At 41.6% G+C, this 21,750-nt stretch overlaps 1 protein-coding gene across 6 annotated transcripts in view; it reads left to right on the top strand.

Moving 5' to 3' along the window:
• Window positions 1-19,116, top strand: part of ENTPD1 (ectonucleoside triphosphate diphosphohydrolase 1) — a 115,573-nt gene extending 96,457 nt beyond the window's left edge. For 4 of the 6 annotated variants that reach the window (XM_058436162.1, XM_032135762.2, XM_058436160.1 and 1 more), the window contains 3 exons: window positions 2,273-2,386; window positions 6,546-6,683; window positions 8,006-8,542. In XM_058436162.1, coding sequence (XP_058292145.1) covers window positions 2,273-2,386; window positions 6,546-6,683; window positions 8,006-8,212 — 459 coding nt within the window. In that variant the 3' untranslated portion in view covers window positions 8,213-8,542. Of the gene's footprint in view, window positions 1-2,272; window positions 2,387-6,545; window positions 6,684-8,005; window positions 8,543-18,377 lie in introns of those variants that run through there. The other 2 variants (XM_058436161.1, XR_009212745.1) reach the window with 2 other exon arrangements.
• The last annotated feature ends 2,634 nt before the right edge of the window (window positions 19,117-21,750 follow it).

Raw genomic sequence — 21,750 nt, 5'->3', positions numbered from 1 at the left:
AAGAAAGAGACAGTCCTGTGAAAGCAGATAACAGAGGGTCCTAGAGACCCCTCTGAGGAGGGGATGTGGAAGTCCAGGGAGTTCCAGCAGAGGGAATAGCAAGTGTACAGGCTCTAGGGGAGTAAAAAGGCTTGGCCGGGATTTAAAGCCAGGGTGGCTGGGTATGGTGGGCATAGGGGCAGGGCTAGAACATGCCTGGTTTTCAGAGACCTTGTAGGATTTGATTTTTATTCTAAGTATAATTAGGAGCCACCAAAGGTTTTAAGCAGGGGAGTGATATGATCAGATTTGTTGTTAAAAGATTCCTGTGACTGCTGTTTGCAGGACGGGTTGGACTAGAACCAGAAAGCTAATGTGGAGACTAATTAAGAGGCCATTGCAGTGTCCACACGAGATGATAGTGGCTTGGGTTAAGAGGGCAGAAATAGGACCATACCACGATCTTTTTCTGCACCTGGGATACAATGATAATGGAAGTGCTGGAATTCCTGATTTCAGGGCATATGGAGGCTCTCCAGTTTCTGCAGAGCTCGACTTCCTAGAGGAATGATCATACCAGTTCAGAGGCTAAATGTATTTATACCATTCCTCATAGGAGAAATTGCTGGAAATCAGGAGAATATCTACCAGTAGAGAGTTGTTGAATAAATTAAGATACATCTACACCGTAGACTCTTATGTGGCCATTAGAGTGGCCCCAGCGGACTTGGAGGGATTTCTATAAAGGATTGTTAAGAAAAGCAAGATGAAGAATCTGTTTAAAATTTCATTTCTAAAACAAACCCTTTATATGTGTGTGTTTGTATATGATTATAGGAGCATGGGAAAAATGGGAGGCTTCATATTAAGTTGTTAGTATGAACTCCTATTAGGACTGAAAGTGGAAGAAAAAAATCAAGCCAAAAAAACAAAATGTATTAAAAAGACTAATATGCTCACAGTTATATTATTAGATATATATGTATAAGAATATTGAAAAATGCAACTTTTAAGAAGCTGGCATTGGGTTTATGTCAGTTGGAACTGAAGCACACGGCCTGTTTGCAGCAGGAAATTGCCTGGTGGAGGATATTTTTCCTCATCTCTGAGTCACAGTGAGCCCCCAATGGGATCTCTGCTACCTCCTGTTTCTTTGCCTACCAAAACTCTGTTTCTTTGCCTAGGCAAATTACACTTTTGTTTCTACATTCACTTCTAGTTAAGTAATTTTACAGAAGGCAAATTATAATCCCCAATCTAACCATGTTTGCCACGGGGAAAACTTTATGCCCCCCTCAAATAATCCCAGTAAACTATGACTCAGCACAGTGTCTAGCAGACAGACCTCAGTGTGTTTGCTGAATGAACAAATGATGTGCTCCTTTAATATCCAACATGATTTCCCACAAAAAACTGGCACCTTTTTGGGTAGGAAAGAGGAAAAGCACTAGAGTTGGGGTTTGAATTGCCTCATCCAGCAAGCTCTGCTCAATTATTTTTTCCCCTTTAAATTATGCTCTATTAAAAGAGTAAAAAAGGCAGTTATAGGGTGGTATGAAGTATAATAAACATTATATATGTATCATAGAATAAGAAAAATGCTAGAAGCCTCTATACTATATTTAATAGCAGTTGTCACTAAGTAGTATAATTTAAAGGTCATTTTAATAGAATTTTTTTGTTTTACTGATTTGAACTTTTAACTTTTTTATAGCTGTTATGTTTGATGATGATAATGATTTTTTAAAAATTTCAGTTGTGTCTAAAATAGTACCTAGCCCATAGTAGACCTGCAATAAATATTTGTTGAATAAAGATGGATTTTTTTAAAGGAAAGCAGTACATATTCATTGTAGAAAATAGGCAAAAAATAAGCACAAGGGGAAAAAACCAATTTTGCTACTCAGCGATAACTCAATAGCGTTGTATAGAATTTTCCAGTTTTTTATATTTATTAAACATTCAAATGTAGTACATAGTATTTTTAAATGGGATTTTTGCAACCTCTTTCTCTCTCTTTTCTTATTCTCTTTCCCCATTTTTCTTTCTCCCTGACTCTTCTATTACAATTAATGGAGAAAAGTAACTGCCAGGTGGCTTAGAAATGTGTGTCAGCAGCAAAGTGGCTCCTCTTCCAGGAAGGAAACAGCTCCTGGGCCTGCAATATCACTTTGTGTGTTAATTTACTCAGCAGAGCTTTCCAGGCACCTGCACAAGGGATGTGGCCTTTAGGAGAGCAAGTTGGCATCCCTCTGTGTGGCACACAGCCTAAAACTGCAATTTTCTCTTGTAGGCATTTTCAGCTTTTTACTTTGTGATGAAGTTTTTAAACTTGACATCAGAGAAAGTCTCTCAGGAAAAGGTGACTGAGATGATGAAAAAGTTCTGCTCTCAGCCTTGGGAGGAGGTAAGTGACTAGGCACAGCAGCTCTAACAGCATGAGTGCCCTCTGTCCTCGCTGATGCAGAGGATGTGAGTCTGCTCTGAAACTCCTGCTGGTTTGAACAAGATCCAGCAAATGTGTTAGAGAAGACCAGATGGTGGACTCAGGAATGAATTTATCAGCATTCCTTGATAACTTGACATCCAGTGGCTTAAATAAGATCTTATTTTTTTTCTCACCTAATACAAAGTCTGGCAGTAGGCAGCTGCTGGCATGGGGTCAGCAGCTCTGCTCTATCTCAGCCATTGCTTCTTCAGCTCTGCTGTTGTGCTTGTTTCTTCATGGACACAAGATGGTGGACGTGGCTTCAGGCATCACAGCCATGTTCAGAAAGGTCAGAAAAGGGATATAACCAGATACATCTGTTCCTTTTTACAGGAAAGCAAAAGCTATCCCAGACTCAGCAGTCTTCCCCTTATATCTCAATGGCCAGATTGACTGGGAAAACCAGGTGCAGAATTTTGTGACCGGCTTAGAGCTTAGACCTATCATGAGCCACTGCCTCGAGCTGGGCACATTGTGGCCCACTCCCCTCCTTCAGTCCCCAAATCAGAGTTCTGTTAGCAAGAAAGCAGGCAATTTGCAGAGTCTGCCACAGATACGATTGTGGTAAAATCCTCTCCATTTCCCACGTCCAAGATATCTCCTACTTATTCATAAACATGAAGCACAATTTTTTTCTTATCAGAGGCACTGAGCCATTCAACATCCAGTACCACAAGCTGAAAATCCAGGGATGAGAGGTATGGAATCCACTCTGATTATAAAAGACATAGCTCAGAACGGCAGCTGTATTTAAGTTGACTGTTGCAAAAGTGAATGGTGTTTTCATTCTTAAGAAATACTATTAATTAAAAATAGATGCTTATCCCTGACTGCACTGACAAGGGGGAAGAAAGGCTGAGCAAGAGCCTGGAAGCTTGCCATTCTCTCCAGGTATTTTGTCTAGAACATGAAAGAAATGTGGTCAGGGCCTTCATCAAAAGTTGCTCAAATATGTCTCAGCACTTTACAAAATGCTTAGCGGTAGTTTTTTGCATCTGGCAGTGATCTGTGGAGGAAGATAAGCATGTTAGAGTGGAGGCAATTTGAGACCAGGCCTACTGAGGAAGGCTGCTGAGGAAGCAGATTTAGGCTGCTGAGGAAGCAGATTTAGGCTGCTCTTTGAAAAAAAATTACTTCTGGTTTAGATTAAAATTTCTCATCCTGGCTAACATGGTGAAACCCCATCTCTACTAAAAATACAAAAAAATTAGCCGGGCGTGGTGGCGGGCACCTGTAGTCCCAGCTGCTCGGGAGGCTGAGGCAGGAGAATGGCGTGAACCCGGGAGGCGGAGCTTGCAGTGAGCCGAGATTGTGCCACTGTACTCCAGCCTGGGCGACAGAGCAAGACTCCATCTCAAAAATTAAAATTAAAAAAAAAAAAAAGTTCTGTCAGGTTTCCTCTCTTATCCACATCTCATTTTTTACTTCATAAGATTATGTTAGGCTGGGAATGCTTATATTTAGACCTGTAATTCTGCTCAGGTAAGTCATGTGGGGAATTGTTCAGAGGACCTGGAAGTAAGCTAAGAAGGGCCTGCATTTGGGAGAATTCCTGAAGCATTTGGGGAAGGGGTTGCAGGGTTAGACCCCTGTCTTCACCCAGAGCCTAGAGCATTCAGGTGGATGTTATGACCCAGGGTTCACTTTCCCAAGCTGCATCGTCCACCCAGGTAGAAAGCATAGTTTTGTCAAGTACATTGTTAGAAGGTGACTTTCTTCTTTCCCTCCTAACTTCATCATGGACTGCTACTCCAATATGGCTTGTGTTTGGGAATGTTCCTCCTAAAAACCTTTGGTAGAGAGATAATTAACAATGTTTAAGCATGTACTATGTGTTGACGGTGTACATTTGCTTTCTGTGCTTTATGCGTATCCTTCCCCATGCTGCCTTCCCCTGCTTTGGCAAGGGAAATAAAATGCAAACCACGCCTGCTGATGCTCAGTCAGGTGCCTGAAGTCATTGGGTCTCTGAAGTGGAGAGACTAGGAGAGTGAGTGGAAGGGAGACTCCATGGTTGTCTTCTGGAAGCTTCATTAGAGGGCTAGTAGAATCTTTCAGCAGCCAGAACACAGCCAATTTTCTACTCTGAAAATCTGGTCATCCAAGATCTGGTCAGCCCAAGTGAACAATGTGATCAGATTCTGTGTGTACTGATGACCAGTTATATTTCAGTGCACTCTGGATCCTCGCATTCATCCTCATGAATATTTAGCCCTTCTAGGGAAAGGCATCCTATTCTTGAAGATCGTTAATGCCCCTTTATGTGGAGGGCAGAAAGAGGATATTCATGAAGGGAAGAGAACCTCGTCATGTTCCACTGCCCTGGGAATAGAAAGGAGAGAAGAGAGAGGGGAAGGTGGGAGAGAGAGGAGAGAGGAGAGTAGACTTCCCCTCCCAATTTGGAGAACACATAGCGATCCACCCACAGGCATGAGCATGATCAATTCTGGATTGATGCAGAAGGTGATGCCTTTTTGGCTTCTATATTTTTGGCTACTATCATAACCTTCAGGAGGCCAGACTGCATAGCCAATGTACAGCTTTCCAGAAGGAGGAGGGGAATAGGAGTATCAAAGAATTCAGGGAAATTAGGCCAAAATGGCATCTCCCAGCCCCCTACAAGGGATAGGCCAGCCTTCAAGGACCTACAGGGGCTCAGCACTTTCAAGTTGGACCTAAGTAGATTCTTGGGATTTTGTGTCCCATAGGCATCCTTCAATTGACAGGCCCAAGACTACTTCGATAGGGGAGGAGGTCTTTTCACAAAGGGAAAGCAGAATGCAGTGACTGAAAGGAAGGGGTAGGAACCTGGACAGGCAATGCCAACTGATGTCCACACCACGGTCTCAAGAGGATGTCACATGCAGAGGAATCAATCAAAGGATAATTTCCAGAACTGTGCTGAAAAGACAAGCTCCAAGCTGGGTCATTCTAAGAATTTCATCAGAGCAAGACAAGGCAGTCTAGTTATGGACTTACCCTTCCAGAAACTGGGGACAGGCAGGAACCAAGTGAGAAACAGACCCCAGCCAGCGGTTAGGATTTGCATATGGGTTAGGACCCACAGAAGGGAGAGAAATCTGGGAAAAGAGGGGTGTGGTTTAGGCATCCAGGAGATACTACATATAAAACATCTGGCATAGTTCCGGATGGTGCATGATGCATGCATAACAAATGTTCTCTCTCTGCCAAGGGTGTCCAGGAGGGAATGCCTATCTGAAGGGCTGAGGAATGGGGCAGCAAACAGAAGTCCAGGCTAGAGAGGTCCTGGCCTGTTGTCCTCACATTGGGGGCAGGAGAGTTTCAGAGCAGGCTGTGGGTATCTGGGTGTATATTCACAACAGCTAGGCTAGGTAAGGGCAAGGGATGGCAAGCAGCTCTTAATATTTTTAGTAGGGAGTAGGATGAGTAAACATAGGAAGGACTCAAGGAAACAACCACTTTGCATGACTCAGATGCAAAAAAAGACATTAAGACAGAAGATAGAAGGTGAGATGTTGGCAGTGCTAGCAGTCTTCAGCAAAATGCTACCTAAACTGTGTCCAGACCTGTGTTTCTCAAACTTTACTGTGCAATGAATCACCTGGGAATCATAGTGGAATGCAGACTCTGAATTGGTAGTTTTAGGGTGAGGACTAACCAGCTCCCACGTGATGCTGATGCTGCCAGTCCAGGGACTAAAGTGAGTGGTAAGGCTTTTTATGGCTGTGGGCCAAAGGCTCTGGTCAAGAGCATATAGAAAACTCAGATTAAACAAAGTCTAGGGGATGAACAGAGGTACTGAAATTTAGTGTTTCACAACCTACTATACCACAGGAACTACTTTTTTCCTGGAGGACCTATTATTATCTCATAGAAGCCTGTGCAGGAAAAGCTTCCTTAAGAGACCCTAAACTATAAAACCCTGCTCCCACTGAAGGAGTGCAGCACTACCCGCAAAGCCCTCTGGAAGAGGCCAACCTTCAGGTGCACCGGAGTTGGGGCTTTCCCCTCTCTTCATCAGGGCTAGCAGAGAAAAAGAGGGCCATAGAGAGGTGCCTATTGTACGAGTGTGATCTCTCCCTCGCTTCACTTCTAGATAAAAACATCTTACGCTGGAGTAAAGGAGAAGTACCTGAGTGAATACTGCTTTTCTGGTACCTACATTCTCTCCCTCCTTCTGCAAGGCTATCATTTCACAGCTGATTCCTGGGAGCACATCCATTTCATTGGCAAGGTAATTTGGGGACCTATTGGGCTGGGGGGAGGTTGGGGTTTGGTGGTAGTGACTGAAGCAGTTTGGGGCTTCAGAAAGAGGGGGGAGTCAGCCTAGTGTAGCTTTGGCTTGATGTCCTGTTCTGCCATTCTGCTTCAAACCCTGGCATTCTGTGTCAAGCCCTCCTGGGTCTGTTGGCCCACTGTGAGCATCCTCTCTAAGGACAGCTACTTGCATTTTCAGTTGCAACTTTCCACATAACAGTGACTTAATTCCTTACAAAACAAAACACAAAATGAGATATATTAAAGTAACAGCATTTCAGCAGCTACAGTGACTCTGTGTGCTGACTTCAGTAGCCCCCTGAAAGGCCCCTTCCGTAAGCTGGGAAAGTATGATCATGGTTTCATCATCCTTGTTGGTTATTACTTCAAGATTGACCAATCTGAAAGCTCTGTGTGAAGAAGGGGACTGAGTGGCTGTGAATGATGAGACCATTGTTTAGAAGCCAGGCTTAGCGTGAGTCCGGAAGAAGCAAACTCAATGCTGTGCTTTACCGTAGCGCCACCTGCAGGTATCCAGGAATAGAGAACCCAGCTGAGCGACTCATGCTGGACCAAAAATACCCGGAGCAGTGTGTCTCTACCTTTTTAAGCCCATGCTCACTAGTGGGGAAAACATTTTACCCCCTGTATTAAATATGGTGATTTCAAGCAAAACAAAGCATTGAGACAGAGGGCTGTGGCAGGACTGAGGATAACAGTGTCCTTACACTCTTGTCAGTGCTGATCTTGCTAATTCAAACTTAAATCTTTTCCTCGTTATAATATACCAGACTTCCTTTAATTCCAGCAGTTTTTTTGTTTGAAAGATTATACCTATGTCAAATTTAGGACTGACACACGAGGTAGTCATGATGTATGTGTGTGTGTATATACATTTCTTTTAAGAGACATGGTCTCACCCTGTCACCCAGGCTGGGGTGCAGTGGTATGATCACAGCTCACTGAAGCCTCAGACTCCTGGGATTAAGTGATCCTCCCCACCCAGGCTCCTAAATAGCTGAGACTACAGACATGTTCCACCATGCCCAACTAATTTTATTTTTTGGAGAGACAGGGTCTCACTATGTTGCCCAGGCTAGTCTCAAACTCCTGGCCTCAAGTGATCCTCCCTCCTCGGCCTCCCAAAGTGCTGAGATTACAGGCATTAGCCACTGTGCCTAGCCAGTGATTTATATTGCTTGAACTCTTCCAATGCATGATCCAATAATTCTAAGCCCTAGGTGATAATTCCTCTAACTCCTCCAACCACAAACAACAGACTTTCCCCACTGTTTGCAGATCCAGGGCAGCGACGCCGGCTGGACTTTGGGCTACATGCTGAACCTGACCAACATGATCCCAGCTGAGCAACCATTGTCCACACCTCTCTCCCACTCCACCTATGTCTTCCTCATGGTTCTATTCTCCCTGGTCCTTGTCACAGTGGCCATCATAGGCTTGCTTATCTTTCACAAGCCTTCGTATTTCTGGAAAGATATGGTATAGCAAGAGCAGCTGAAATATGCTGCCTGGAGTGAGGAAAAAAATCGTCCAGGGAGCATTTTCCTCCATCACAGTGTTCAAGGCCATCCTTCCCTGTTTGCCAGGGCCAGTCTTGACCAGTGTGAAGCTTCCTTGGCTTTTATTGAAGCCTTTCTTTTGGAGGTATTCAACATCCTCTGCCTCAAGGACTTCCGGCAGATACTGTCTCTTTCATGAGTTTTTCCCAGCTACCCCTTTCTCCTTTGTACTTTGTGCTTGTATAGGTTTTAAAGACCTGACACCTTTCATAATCTTTGCTTTATAAAAGAACAATATTGACTTTGTCTAGAAGAACTGAGAGTCTTGAGTCCTGTGATAGGAGGCTGAGCTGGCTGAAAGAAGAATCTCAGGAACTGGTTCAGTTGTACTCTTTAAGAACCCCTTTCTCTCTCCTGTTTGCCATCCATTAAGAAAGCCATACGATGCCTTTGGAGAAGGCAGACACACATTCCATTCCCAGCCTGCTCTGTGGGTAGGAGAATTTTCTACAGTAGGCAAATATGTGCTAAAGCCAAAGAGTTTTATAAGGAAATATATGTGCTCATGCAGTCAATACAGTTCTCAATCCCACCCAAAGCAGGGATGTCAATAAATCACATATTCCTAGGTGATACCCAAATGCTACAGAGTGGAACACTCAGACCTGAGATTTGCAAAAAGCAGATGTACATATATGCATTCAAACATCAGGGCTTACTATGTGGTAGGTGATATATACATGTCACAAAGAAAAATACAGTTACAACTCAGGGTCACAAAAAATGCATCTTCCAATGCATATTTTATTATAGTAAAACATACATAAATATAATTCACCATTTTAACATTTAATTCATATTAAATATGTACAAATCAGTGACATTTAGTACATTCACAGTGTTGTGCCATCATCACCACTATTTAGTTACAGAACATTTGCATCATCAAGAAATTGTCTAGAGACAAGACTATCCTGGGTAGGCAGAAACCATAGATCTTTGTGTTTACAGCTGTGGAAACCAACTGTACCATAAAGATAGTTCACTGAGTTTTAAAGCCAAGCCACATCTTATTTTTCCAAGGTTTAATTTAGTGAGAGGGCAGCATTAGTGTGGAGTGGCATGCTTTTGCCCTGTCATGGAATTTACACATCAGAATGTGCAGGATCCAAGTCTGAAAAGTGTTGCCACCGTCACACAACATGGGCTTTGCTTATTCCATGAAGCAGCAGGTATGGACTTTACCATGGAAACATGAAGAGACCCTGTACCCCATTCCTTAAGGATTGCTGCAAGAGTTACCTGTTGAGCAGATTGACTGGTGATGTTTCATTCTGACCTTGTCCCAAGCTCTCCATCTCTAGATCTGGGGACTGACTGTTGAGCTGATGGGGAAAGAAAAGCTCTCACACAAACCAGAAGCCAAATGTCCCCATATCTCTTGAATGATCAAGTCACTTTTGACAACATCCAGGTGAATATAAAAACTTAATAAAGCTGTGGAAAGGAACTCTTAATCTTCTTTTCTGCTACTTAGAGTTAAATTCACTAGATCTTGATTAGGAATCAAAATTCGAATTGGGACATGTTCAAATTCTTTCTAGTGGTAGTTGCCTATACTGTCATCGCTGCTGTTGGTTGAGCATTTGTGGTGTACCACGCTGTGTGCTCATTCATCTTCTCATTTAATCCTCACAACAATCCGAAGAAGGTAGGTATTACCATTCCCACTTCATAGAAACAGAAACTGAGGTTCAGAGAGGTTAAGTCATTTGCCCAAATGGCCGAGCCAAAGCCTGCCATGCACCTAACCATTATTTTCTTTCCCGAACATACCCAGCTGTCTCCTCATAACTTCCAAGCATGCACTTAAAACTCCACATGAATACAAGGTTCATGGGACATGGTATTCATAGAAAGGGAGGCAGAAAGCTGGTCTGTTCCTGATAGGCTTGTAATTTAATATCATTCTGTTCATGTGCTTTGGATGGAAGCACATGTGGCATATGATGCTAATCAGTGGTTCCCATATCCCTAGCTTCCTAATTTTAATGTTTGCTCACTGCATAGTAGATTGACATCAAATAGTGGCTGATGATGATGAAAATAAAGGTCAAATAAGTTGAGCCAATAACAGCCCCTTTTTTCCTCCTGTCTGCGTATACAAAGCACTGTCATGCACACAATCTATTCTGACCCTCACAACAACCCATAAGGGTGTAAGTAGTATTTCCATTTTACAAATGAGGGTCACACAAACTACTACATGGCAGAGCGGATACTCCAACTCATGTCTTCTGGTTGAAGCCTATTACTTTTTCTTTTCTAAACACTTTCCCTCAGCAACTTGGAATTAGACTTCACAAGTCTCCTTCAGAGAACACAAATCTTTTCTTATTCCATTCCTGTTTGGTTGCCTACGTCCAATCTCCCCCTCCCCAGAGATGCCAAAAAAAAATCCTTTAAGGTATTTGGGAGCCAAACTCCACTTGTTAAAATCTCAAATTATGGAGGCAATCAGCAGACACAACATAACCCCAATTCTTTTGGAGGGAAGGTTGGTTTAGAGGCAGATCCAGCAATCTGCTTTGGGCCACCCTAGGTGGGGTAGGTGAAATAAGATGGGTCACTGTTAACTAATTTTAATATTGGGTTGGCTATTGGTTATAACTGACTACCATTCTCTCCTGGATTTTCACCCAGGACTCAAAACTTGGTTCTGCTAACCCTGTTCCTTTATGAGGAACCTTTTAAAGATTCCTTTATAAGGTGGGAGTTTTTTTTCTATGAACCTATAGGAGAGAAAAAAGATCAGCAGAAGTCGTTGCTTTTTTTTTTTTTTTGAGACAGAGTCTCACTCCGTTGCCCAAGCTGGAGTGCAGTGGCGCTATCTCAGCTCACTGCAATCGCCGCCTCCTGGGTTCAAGCAATTCTCCTGCCTCAGCCTCCCGAGTAGCTGGGATTGCAGGTGCCCACCACCACGCCCGGCTAATTTTTGTATTTTTAGTAGAGACAGGGTTTCACCATGTTGGCCAGGCTGGTCTCAAACTCCCAATCTCAGGTGATCCACCTGCCTCAGGCTCCCAAAGTGCTGGGATTACAGGAGTGAGCCACCATGCCTGGCCATAAGTGGTTACTTCTGTAGACAAAAGAATAATGCTACTTAATCAGGCTTTCTGTGTGACAGAAAGAGAAAGAAAATATAAAAGTTTCAATTCATCCAATTCTTAATAAGAAATATATAAATAAAAGTTTTTAAGAGTACACTTCATTTTAATGTTGTATCAGTCAAGGTCCCTGCAAGAGATGGATGGTATGGTACACTCAAACTGGGTAACACAGGAGAGTTTTAAGAAAGCAACTAAATCCAAAATACTATCAAGGAATCAATATAAAAATTGTTAATATTTTTCTCATACTAAGTTTTCAAAATATTTTGTGTATATTACATTTACAGCACATCTTAATTAGGACTAGCCGTGTGTTCACCTCACGTGTGGCTTGTAGCTACCATATTGGACAGCACATGTCCAAAAAAATACACGTAAAGTTAAAGTTTAAAACACACAGGAACTAAGCCCTCATTGTCTTTCCCTTGGGAGGTAGTTTAAAGAGCTATAGATGCTGTAACATTCTTGCTATTATTTATTATACATGACATTATTCCTAAAAAAGCTTTTGAGATCCTAGGTTGTATTCCTCAGGTTTTGTTGCCTTCCCATGAAGATGTGAAGGCAGGGATGCCTGTTATTCAGTCCAAGATGCATGACAAGAGACCTTGGGAAAGTTTCATCTGGATTTAAAGATAATTCTTGATGCTTCCATTCCATACTCAAAATGTAAATTTGAATATTAAAATAAAGATGATTTTTTTTTTTGAGCTAGTCTTGCTCTGTTGCCCAGGCTGGAATGCAGTGGCATGATCATGGCTCACTGTAGCCTCGACCTCCCAGGCTCAAGCAAGGCTACAGGTGTGCACCTAAGTAGCTACGACTACAGGTGTGCACCACCATGTCTAGCTATTTTTTTTTTCTGTAGAGACAGGGTTTTCCTGTGTTGTCCAGGCTGGTCTCGAACTCCTGGCCTCAAGCAATCCTCCTGTCTTGGCCTCCCAAAGTGTTGAGATTATGGGTGTAAGCCACTGCACCTGGCCAAGATGAATATTTTAATAGCTCACAGAACAAAGTTTGCCACATAATGACAAAATTACTATTAAAATATATTCCCTTTATTGTCAGTTTAAAAGATGAACTGAGTTTCACCCAAACTGGTCTGGCCGCTCTCATTCAAATGCCAATAGTTGCTCTGATTCAAATTCCAACTGTTAGAACATGACAGTTGCTCATAACTAGCTTTGCTTACTAACCATGTTTCTTTCCATTTGTATTAGGTTCTTTACTTTTTATAACAGCCTCAAAGTTTCATGAATTGCTGCAATAAACATTGATTTTCATGTTTGTGAGTCTGCAAGCCAGCTGGGCAGCTCTACTTCAGGTAGTAAAAGGGTGGATCAGACCTATTCCATATACCTCTTGTTCTCCTTGTCCAGTGGTTTCTAGGGATATGTTCTCATGATGAACCCTGCAAAGGCTCGTGAAGGTGAGAGGAAACTAGGATGCCTCTTAAGGCCTTGGTCAGGATGGGGTCTCCTGTCACTTCCATCACAGGCTATTGTAAGTCATAAGAGGAAGCTCAATAAAATATAAACAAGTTAGAAAAACAGTGGGAGGAATGGCAAAGTCATATGGCCAAGGCCATGAGTGATTAATTTTAACACAGGAAAAAAGTGAAGCATTAAATGCAGTTATTTAATGTACAATGTCTTATTAACTGAAATATAAAATGTATTTACTGTAAAATATAATATGCTTATCTCACCAAAGAAATATTATCTTTTTTAAAAGTCATTACTTCTAAGATGTCATCAGTCTGCAACTTATTTCCATAGTCTTAATCAGGATGCTCTGGCAGCTCCCACATTAGCCTCGCATTCTAAACTGTTAGATTTCCTAGAAAACCATACATCTATTTATTTTTCTTATTTTATACGTTTAGGGCAATGTATAGCTAATTACCCAACTTTTTATTTGCATACAAATCTAATACAACTGAACATAATCAGTTTTATCACAGGTATAATGATTTTTCAATAGTGAGGAGAGAGGTGCCTCCATGAGCCTTCTCTTTAGAAAAGTGGCATTCCAGACTCTTCATTTGAGGTGAAGATTGCTATGTCTTTTGCATTGCTCTATTTTAGATAAATTAAGTTATAATTTGACACTATAATCAACGGACACCATGATTAGTGATGATGATCACCCTCATCAGCACTAGAGTTGACTTTTTGTTTTCATAACCCCTTTGCATGTATGTTGAATAGCAAAGTTCATCAGAGAACATGTATTAGTCAATGGTAAGTAAGATACCCTCATCTAAGAAATAACATCACCTCTTCTAATGCAGTTCTAAGAAGAGAGGGAAGAAAAAGTCTTGGGAGCTAGTCAGGGAATAATGTGTATTTGCAATTACCTAAACTGAACTCTACCATTACTCCTAACCCAGTTCCTCCTCCTGTGTTTTACATGATTAATGCCACCCCTGCCTCAACTAACCAAGATCAGCTTCTTCACTGGGACCTCCCCATTCTGCCTCTGCAATATTTTTCTTTTTTATTTCTCCTTCTAATATTACTGTTATTGCTCCAGTAAAGATCTGTAATATATTTCACCTGGACTGATACCAGGAATGGTGGTGTTGCTTCCAATCTGTTGCTGCTAGATTAATCTTTGCAAAGCACAGGCTTAATTTCATTGCTCCTCAGCTAAAACCACTGGTGGCTTTCCATTGCCTACAAAATAAAGTCAACCTCCCCAGCAGACATTCAAGGCTTTCAATGATCCATGGCTGTCAGCTGTCTCCAGGTTCACATCCCACTCCACTCCTCTGATGTTTCCTACACTACACTACACTACACTACACTACACAACACTACACTACACTACACTACACTACACTACACTGTACTACACTATAGCCAGGTAGAATGACTGTTCACCCAACACCACTCAGGTTGTCTTCTCAACTTCGAATACTCTTGCACCTTCAAAGCTCAGTTCAAATGCCCCTTCATTTGTGAAGCCTTCTCCAAATCTCCAAGTCAGAATGTCTCTTCCTTGTGCTACCGCAACCCTTTACCTGAGCCTCCATTAGTTTACTGAGACCATTCTGTTCAGTGTCTGGGTGAAGCTTCTTGGTGCAAAATATGTTACCTATTTCTTTCTGAAAAGTTGGATTCAGGGATATTTTAGTAGGACCTAAGGTAATAGTTCTAGCCAACCTCCCTGTCCACTGCCAGGCCAACTACAAACCCTTCTGTTGCTGGTGAGCTGGTCCACACCACTAGTTCTGCTTCATTCTATACATCTCTTGATGTAACCATCTTCTTCCTCCAGGTTTTAAGAACCAGCCCAACTCCTGGTTCCCTGATGAAGCTTTTATTCCTCTAGCTACATCGAACTTTTCCTTTTTGGAACATGCCTTTAGTTTCTGTGTAGTTTGCCATGCAGCACTTCATTGTACACATTATTAAAACAGAATTTTAACGATTAAAATGAACCTTAAAAGATCATGCATCTCAAAATTTAATGTACATACAAATTACCCAGGGATTTTGTTGAAATAAAAATTATTTAATTTTAATTAATATAAATAATTCAGTAGGTCTGGGGTGAAGCTTGAGGTTCTACATTTCCAACAAGCTGCCAGGTAAAGCCAATACATCTGTCCAGGAATCACACTTTGAGTATCAAAGGTCTAGATGACATTATCATTCCAAAGAGTTTCTTTTACAGGCTCTCAGATCAGTATTCATTCACTACCTGACTGCTGTCATTCACAGGCAGTCTGTTCCACAGTGGGCCAGCTAACGTGGCATTTACAAAGCTCACTCCTCTTATACAACAATCCAAGTGTTTCTTTTGTCAGTTGTCTGTGCCCCAGGAGATCCCTCTCTGCCTTGCCTTGCCCTCTGCCTTTGGGGACCAGCACCTCATACTCAGTGAAGGCCTGGAGTGCTTAAGAGGGATTTCTTCCAGCTCTCTTGCCCTGGCCTTCAGTGTATTAGGTGTATTACCTCCATGCTCTCAGTAGAGGCCCATAGGAAAGAGTAGGTAGGTTACGCCAGCTCACACACATCCTTTAAAAATGGCTTAGAAGTTTAGCTGGTTTCTTATTATTCCTGTCTATGGATGTTTCCTTCTCCTGTCACTCTACTAGGGATGAAACAGCTAATCATGTTCAAGAGTTAAATTTAGATTGGTTTTTAAAAACTATGATTGTATTAGTTCGTTTCCATGCTGCTGATAAAGACATATCTGACACTGGGAACAAAAAGGGTTTAATTGGACTTACAGTTCCACATGGCTGGGGAGGCCTCAAAATCAGGTGGGAGGCAAAAGGTACTTCTTACATGGTGGCATCAAGAGAAAAATGAGGAAGAAGCAAAAGCAGAAACTCTTGATAAACCCATCAGATCTTGTGGGACTTATTATTACGAGAATAGCACAGAAAAGACCAGCCTCCATGATTCAATTACCTCCCCCTGGGTCCCTCCCACAACATGTGGGAATTCTGGGAGATAAAATTCAAGTTGAGATTTGGGTGGGGACACAGCCAAACCATATCATTCCGCCCTGGGCTCCTCCAAATTTCATAATCCTCACATTTCAAAACCAATCATTCCTTCCCAACAGTTCCCCAAAGTCTTAACTCATTTCAGCAGTAACCCAAAAGTCCACAGTCCAAAGTCTCATGTGAGACAAGGCAAGTCCCTTCCACTTACAAGCATGTAAAAGCAAGTTAGTTACCTCCTAGATACAATGGGGGGTACAGGTATTGGGTAAATACAGCTGTTCCAAATGAGAGAAATTGGCCAAAATAAAGGGGTTACAGAGTCCATGCAAGTCTGAAATCCAGTGGGGCAGTCAAATTTTAAAGCTCCAAAATGATCTCCTTTGACTCCATGTCTCACATTCAGGTCACGCTGATAAAAGAGGTAGGTTCCCATGGTCTTGGGCAGCTCCGCCCCTGTGACTCTGCAGGGTACAGCCTCCCTCCTGGCTGCTTTCTCAGGCTGATGTTGAGTGTCTGTGGCTTTTCCAGGCACAAGATGCAAGTTGGTCGTTGATCTACCATTCTGGGGTCTACCATTCTAGGACTGTGGCCTTCTTCTCACAGCTCCACTAGGCAGTGCCCCAGTAGGGACTCTGTGTGGGGACTCTGCCCCACATTTCCCTTCCACACTGCCCTAGGAGAGGTTCTCTATGAGGGCTCTGCCCCTGCAGCAAACTTTTGCCTGGACATCCAGGTGTTTCCATATATCTTCTGAAATCTAGGCAGAGGTTCCCAAATCTCAATTCTTGACATCTGTGCACCCGCAGGCTCAACATCACATGGAAGCTGCCAATGCTTGGGGCCTCTACCCTCTGAAGCCACAGCCCAAGCTCTATGTTGGCTCCTTTCAGCCATGGCTGGAGCAGCTGGGACACAGGGCACCAAGTCCCTAGGCTGCACACAGCACAGAGACCCTGGGTCCAGCCCACAAAACCACTTTTTCCTCCTGGGCCTCTGGGCCTGTGATGGGAGGGGCTGTCATGAAGGTCTCTGACATGACCTGGAGACATTTTCCCCATGGTCTTGGGGATTAACATTAGGCTCCTTGCTGCTTATGCAAATTTCTGCAGCCAGCTTGAATTTCTCCTTAAAAAAAAAAAATGGGTTTTTCTTTTCTACTGCATCATCAGGCTGCAAATTTTCCAAACTTTTATGCTCTTGTTTCCCTTTTAAAACAGAATGTTTTTAACAGCACCCAAGTCACCTTTTGAATGCTTTGCTGCTTAGAAATTTATTCCACCAGTTACCCTAAATCATCTCTCTCAAGCTCAAAGTTCCACAAATCTCTAGGGCAGGGGTGAAATGCCGCCAGTCTCCTTGCTAACACATAACAAGAGTCACCTTTACTTCAGTTCCCAACAAGGTCTTCATCTCCATCTGAGACCACCTCAGCCTGGACCTTATTGTTCATATCACTATCAGTATTTTTGTCAATGCCATTCAACAAGTTTCTAGGAGGTTCCAAACTTTCCCACATTTTCCTGTCTTCTTCTGAGCCCTCCAGTTTATTTCAACACCCAGTTCCAAAGTTGCTTCCACATTTTTGGGTATCTTTTCAGCAATGTCCAACACTACGGTACTATTAGTCCGTTTTCATGCTGCTGATAAAGACATACTTGAGACTGGGAACAAAAAGAGGTTTAATTGGACTTACAGTTCCACCTGGCTGAGGAGGCCTCAGAATCATGGCAGGAGGTGAAAGGCATTTCTTACATGGCAGCAGCAAGAGAAAAATGAAGCAGCAGCAAAAGCAGAAACCCCTGATAAACCCATCAGATCTCATGAGACTCATTCACTATCACAAGAATAGCATGGGAAAGATCAGCCCCCTTGATTCAATTACCCCCCCCGGGTCCTGTGGGAATTCTGGAAGGTACAATTCAAGTTGAGATTTGGGTGGGGATACAGCCAAACCATATCAGTGATTTTGTACTTTAACCAGCTGAATGGAAGTACAATCTCTTGCCATATGCCACAATAATTATTTGCAAAATGAGTAAACATATCATAAGGAAATTATTTTTTACAAGGTTTGAAACCTGAAATGCAATCTATTATCATACATAACTAAAAATAGAGCCTCAATAAACAGAGTTCAGTTTTGAAAATGCAACATTTGTACTCCACATTGTCAGTTTTCTTAGGTATATTTATAAATACTCCTATAAAAAATGTAAAGAAACACATAATGTAGATTGATAATTTTATAACAACAAGTTGATTTTGACATCCAACTTATTAATTATGAAATGACTTTTGGCCTAGTAACAATGAAAAAGGGGGCAAATACAGATAAATGATAATTCTTAGAATGAACTACAGCACCAATTCTAAGTTTTTCTTGAAGGTAAATCATAATGTTCCCTTTCTCTTCGGGTCTGTAATCTATAGGCATACCATAATTGTAATCAATAGCTTAAAAATATGTCTCTCTGTCCTATTCTGTATCTGTATCTCTTGGATTTTTACCTTTGCAATAGTCAACTGAACCATCTTCTTGGAGTACTCATGAAGATGGAAGTCCATGTGGAGAATACGGGATGAATCCGCTCTGTCTCCTGCAGTGAAGTCTATTTGAAGGATGTATTTGGCCGTCTTCTGGACAGGCCATTCTAATAACAGAAACAAGTTATTTTAAAACTTATTGGAATATTCAAATATTAACCAAAGTAGAAAAATATAATACACATCCATGTGCCCATCACAGAACTTCACTGATTATCATCATTTAGCCAGTCTTGAAGAAGCAAGTGCTAATTACAATCACAAATGAAACAAGATTCAGACTTCATGAAGAGCACTGTGCTATAATAAAAGAAGAAATGAGCACATACATTCTTTTACTGACAGTCAAATGGTGAAGGTGGGCCGAATCATTATGTGATGCAACATGGCAAAAGCATACAGACAGTGCATCCAGAGGAAGGCACCTTACTGAATGACTAGAATGGAAGTAGGAGACGTTTTGCAGGCCTCCTTCATCCTGCAGGGAGAACCAGAACCACAGCAGCTCTATTTGCCTATTCCTCTTTAAATTACAAAGTTAAAATTTGGCAGTAGTAGAAAATCAATTGGTTATCTTATAGTCTCCTAGAATATTTCATTGACATTGAGAAGGTGGAAAATGCAAACAAATTATATGCTTTAAAATGTAATTTTTGCTTTTCACATATGCTTAAAGCCTAAAACCTCTTAATAAACTTCTTCTGAAATATACATTTGTGGGACAATTCTAGTATATTTTAAATGTAACTGTTTCATAGTGTTTATAGAGAACTCTATTTTTTTTCCAACTGCAATCCCTTCTTACCCAAATTTATAACATGCTATATTGTATGGACCTGTCAGTAGTGGGTCAGTTAAAAGGAAGAGGGTAGGAGGAATCCTGTCTTGGCTGTCATTTGCCTTATTTTTTCTTAGGCCAAGGCTTTTTAGGCTAACTAAATTTTTCCTTTAGGTTTCTCCACTTGATTGGAATACCTTTAAGTCATTTTAATCCTGTCTATAGTAGATGAAGAAATTAGGGAAGTAAGAAAAACTTGGTAATTTGAAACAAAAACTTGAATCTGATTTTAATAGAGTAGTTTAGTTCAATATGGAATATCCTTTTATATTGAAATTCATTCTTTCATGTAGTATACTTGTAACCCCAACCCCATATCTGGTACTGAGTGACAAGAGGGAAGAAAAAGGAAGGCTTTTGAGAAAAGGCCTTTTCACACGCTCTCTTTGGAATACTATAATATTCCTAACCCAACCCACCATCAGTAATAGAGAGGTTTTCTTAAGAGAAGCAAGGAATTTTTATTGACCAGCATTGTCTTTTATCTTGTACAATGGAAGACAGTGGGTTGGAGTTAGGGTGTAGAATTATAATTATGGAATAGAGCTATATTATCAGAAGGGAAATGAAAATTTCTGGTTTAACTGATACCAACTTCTAGCTACTGGGAACCTAGGTACAGATAAACTGATCAGTTTTGCAACCCCAAGCCATGAAGGAGAAGTGACAGTCATTTCAAGAGGTCCTGGCCAACCTCTGTAGAGGTTGTATTTAAACCCTGAATATGTGTGAATTCATGAAACACTTGTTTTCTAACATGTTTACATATCAATGGGAGTGATTAGGGATAGGGTTGAGAAAGATTATCCCATAGCTAAGTCAGTATTTACCTCTGACTTCTGCCTCTGCAATTATCGGTACCAAGATTCCTGTTAAGTGAAGAAGGGGAGGAAGATAGATATTAGTAGAAAAGTTATGGGAGAAAAACTGAGTAGTCTCTGAAGAAATACCAAAATAACCCATACTAGGTTCAGGCAGGAGTTAACATCTAACCAGGTATATATGGAATAATGTCATAGATAACTGGAGAAAATATACTGTAAATCGGGGAAAGGCACATAATGACTTTCTCTATACACCTCTTTGTGTCCCTTCAACCTTTTCTCTCTTCTGTGGCCTTATTTTCTATACCAGTTTTTCTATTCCAGCACTTCTCTTTTCCTGACTTTTCTTTTGATTTCTATACCTTTTTATATCCTTCCTTCTCTTGTTCTTTTTTTTTTTTTTTTTTTTTTTTGAGACGGAGTCTTTCTCTGTCCCCCAGGCTGGAGTGCAGTGGCGCGATCTCGGCTCACTGCAAGCTCCGCCTCCCGGGTTCACGCCATTCTCCTGCCTCAGCCTCCCGAGTAGCTGGGACTACAGGCGCCCGCCAACACGCCCGGCTAATTTTTTGTATTTTTTAGTAGAGACGGGGTTTCACCATGTTAGCCAGGATGGTCTCGATCTCCTGACCTCGTGATCCGCCCGCCTCGGCCTCCCAAAGTGCTGGGATTACAGGCTTGAGCCACCGCGCCCGGCCCCTTCTCTTGTTCTTTCCCTTTAGGGTGTCATGCTTTACTTTTCTCCTTGCCTTGCACTTCAATTTCTGAGGACAGTGATCTGCCATTGCTCTCACCTAAGTGGTACAGATTTGAAAACTACTGAATGATAGAAAAAAGGACTACTGGGTTGTGTATGTTAAAAATATTTTTTGTAGCACATCTATAAGGAATATTTTTAAGGCCCTTGTCTAAAAATCATGGCCTTTACATTTATGTTTCTGATTTTTTTTTTTTTTTTTTTGAGATGGAGTCTCTCGCTCTGTTACCCAGGCCGGAGTGCAGTGGTGCAGTCTTGGCTCACTGCAACTTCTGCTTCCCGGGTTCAAGTGACTCTCCTGCCTCAGCCTCCCAAGTAGCTGGGATTATGGGCGCCTGCCACCACGCCTAGCTAATTTTTGTATTTTTAGTAGAGACAGAGTTTTGCCATGTTAGCCAGGCTGGTCTCAAACTTCTGACCTCAGGTGATCCGCCCACCTTGGCCTTCCAAAGTGCTGGGATTAGAGATGTGAGCCACTGCGCCTGGCCTGTTTCTGATATTCTTTATGTTCAAGAATTAAACTATTTAAATGTAAGTTATATTTACTTCAATCCTAAGAAATAACTTAATGGGGTATTTTCAATTCATAGCAATCAGAAATAACCTCGGTTGTAAATTGAATCTATAGCGCAGCAAATATTGAGTGATAATTTTATACCAGTTTTGAATGTTTATACAAATGCCCTAATTTGAAAGAAGTTTGAGTGTTTCATTGAAATAAGATACCATTCCTTAGTGTAGAGAACAAAATGACTGACTTGTTTAAATACCAATCAGGATTTATGTTAACAGGAAGTGGGTGGTCCTGAAAAGATCTTGGTCTTTGTAAGAATGTTTCTTGGGGCCGTGCAAAATATTTATTATATAAATAACATATTTGGGCTGTTTCTTGTTCTTAGTTACTATAAATAAAGCTGCTATGAACATTCATA

Source organism: Hylobates moloch, unplaced genomic scaffold (assembly GCF_009828535.3).
Source record: "Hylobates moloch isolate HMO894 unplaced genomic scaffold, HMol_V3 SCAFFOLD_3, whole genome shotgun sequence".
Classification (NCBI taxonomy): Eukaryota; Metazoa; Chordata; class Mammalia; order Primates; family Hylobatidae; genus Hylobates; species Hylobates moloch.
Note: the sequence above shows the minus strand (reverse complement) of the source record. Positions and strands in the feature narration are given on the sequence as shown.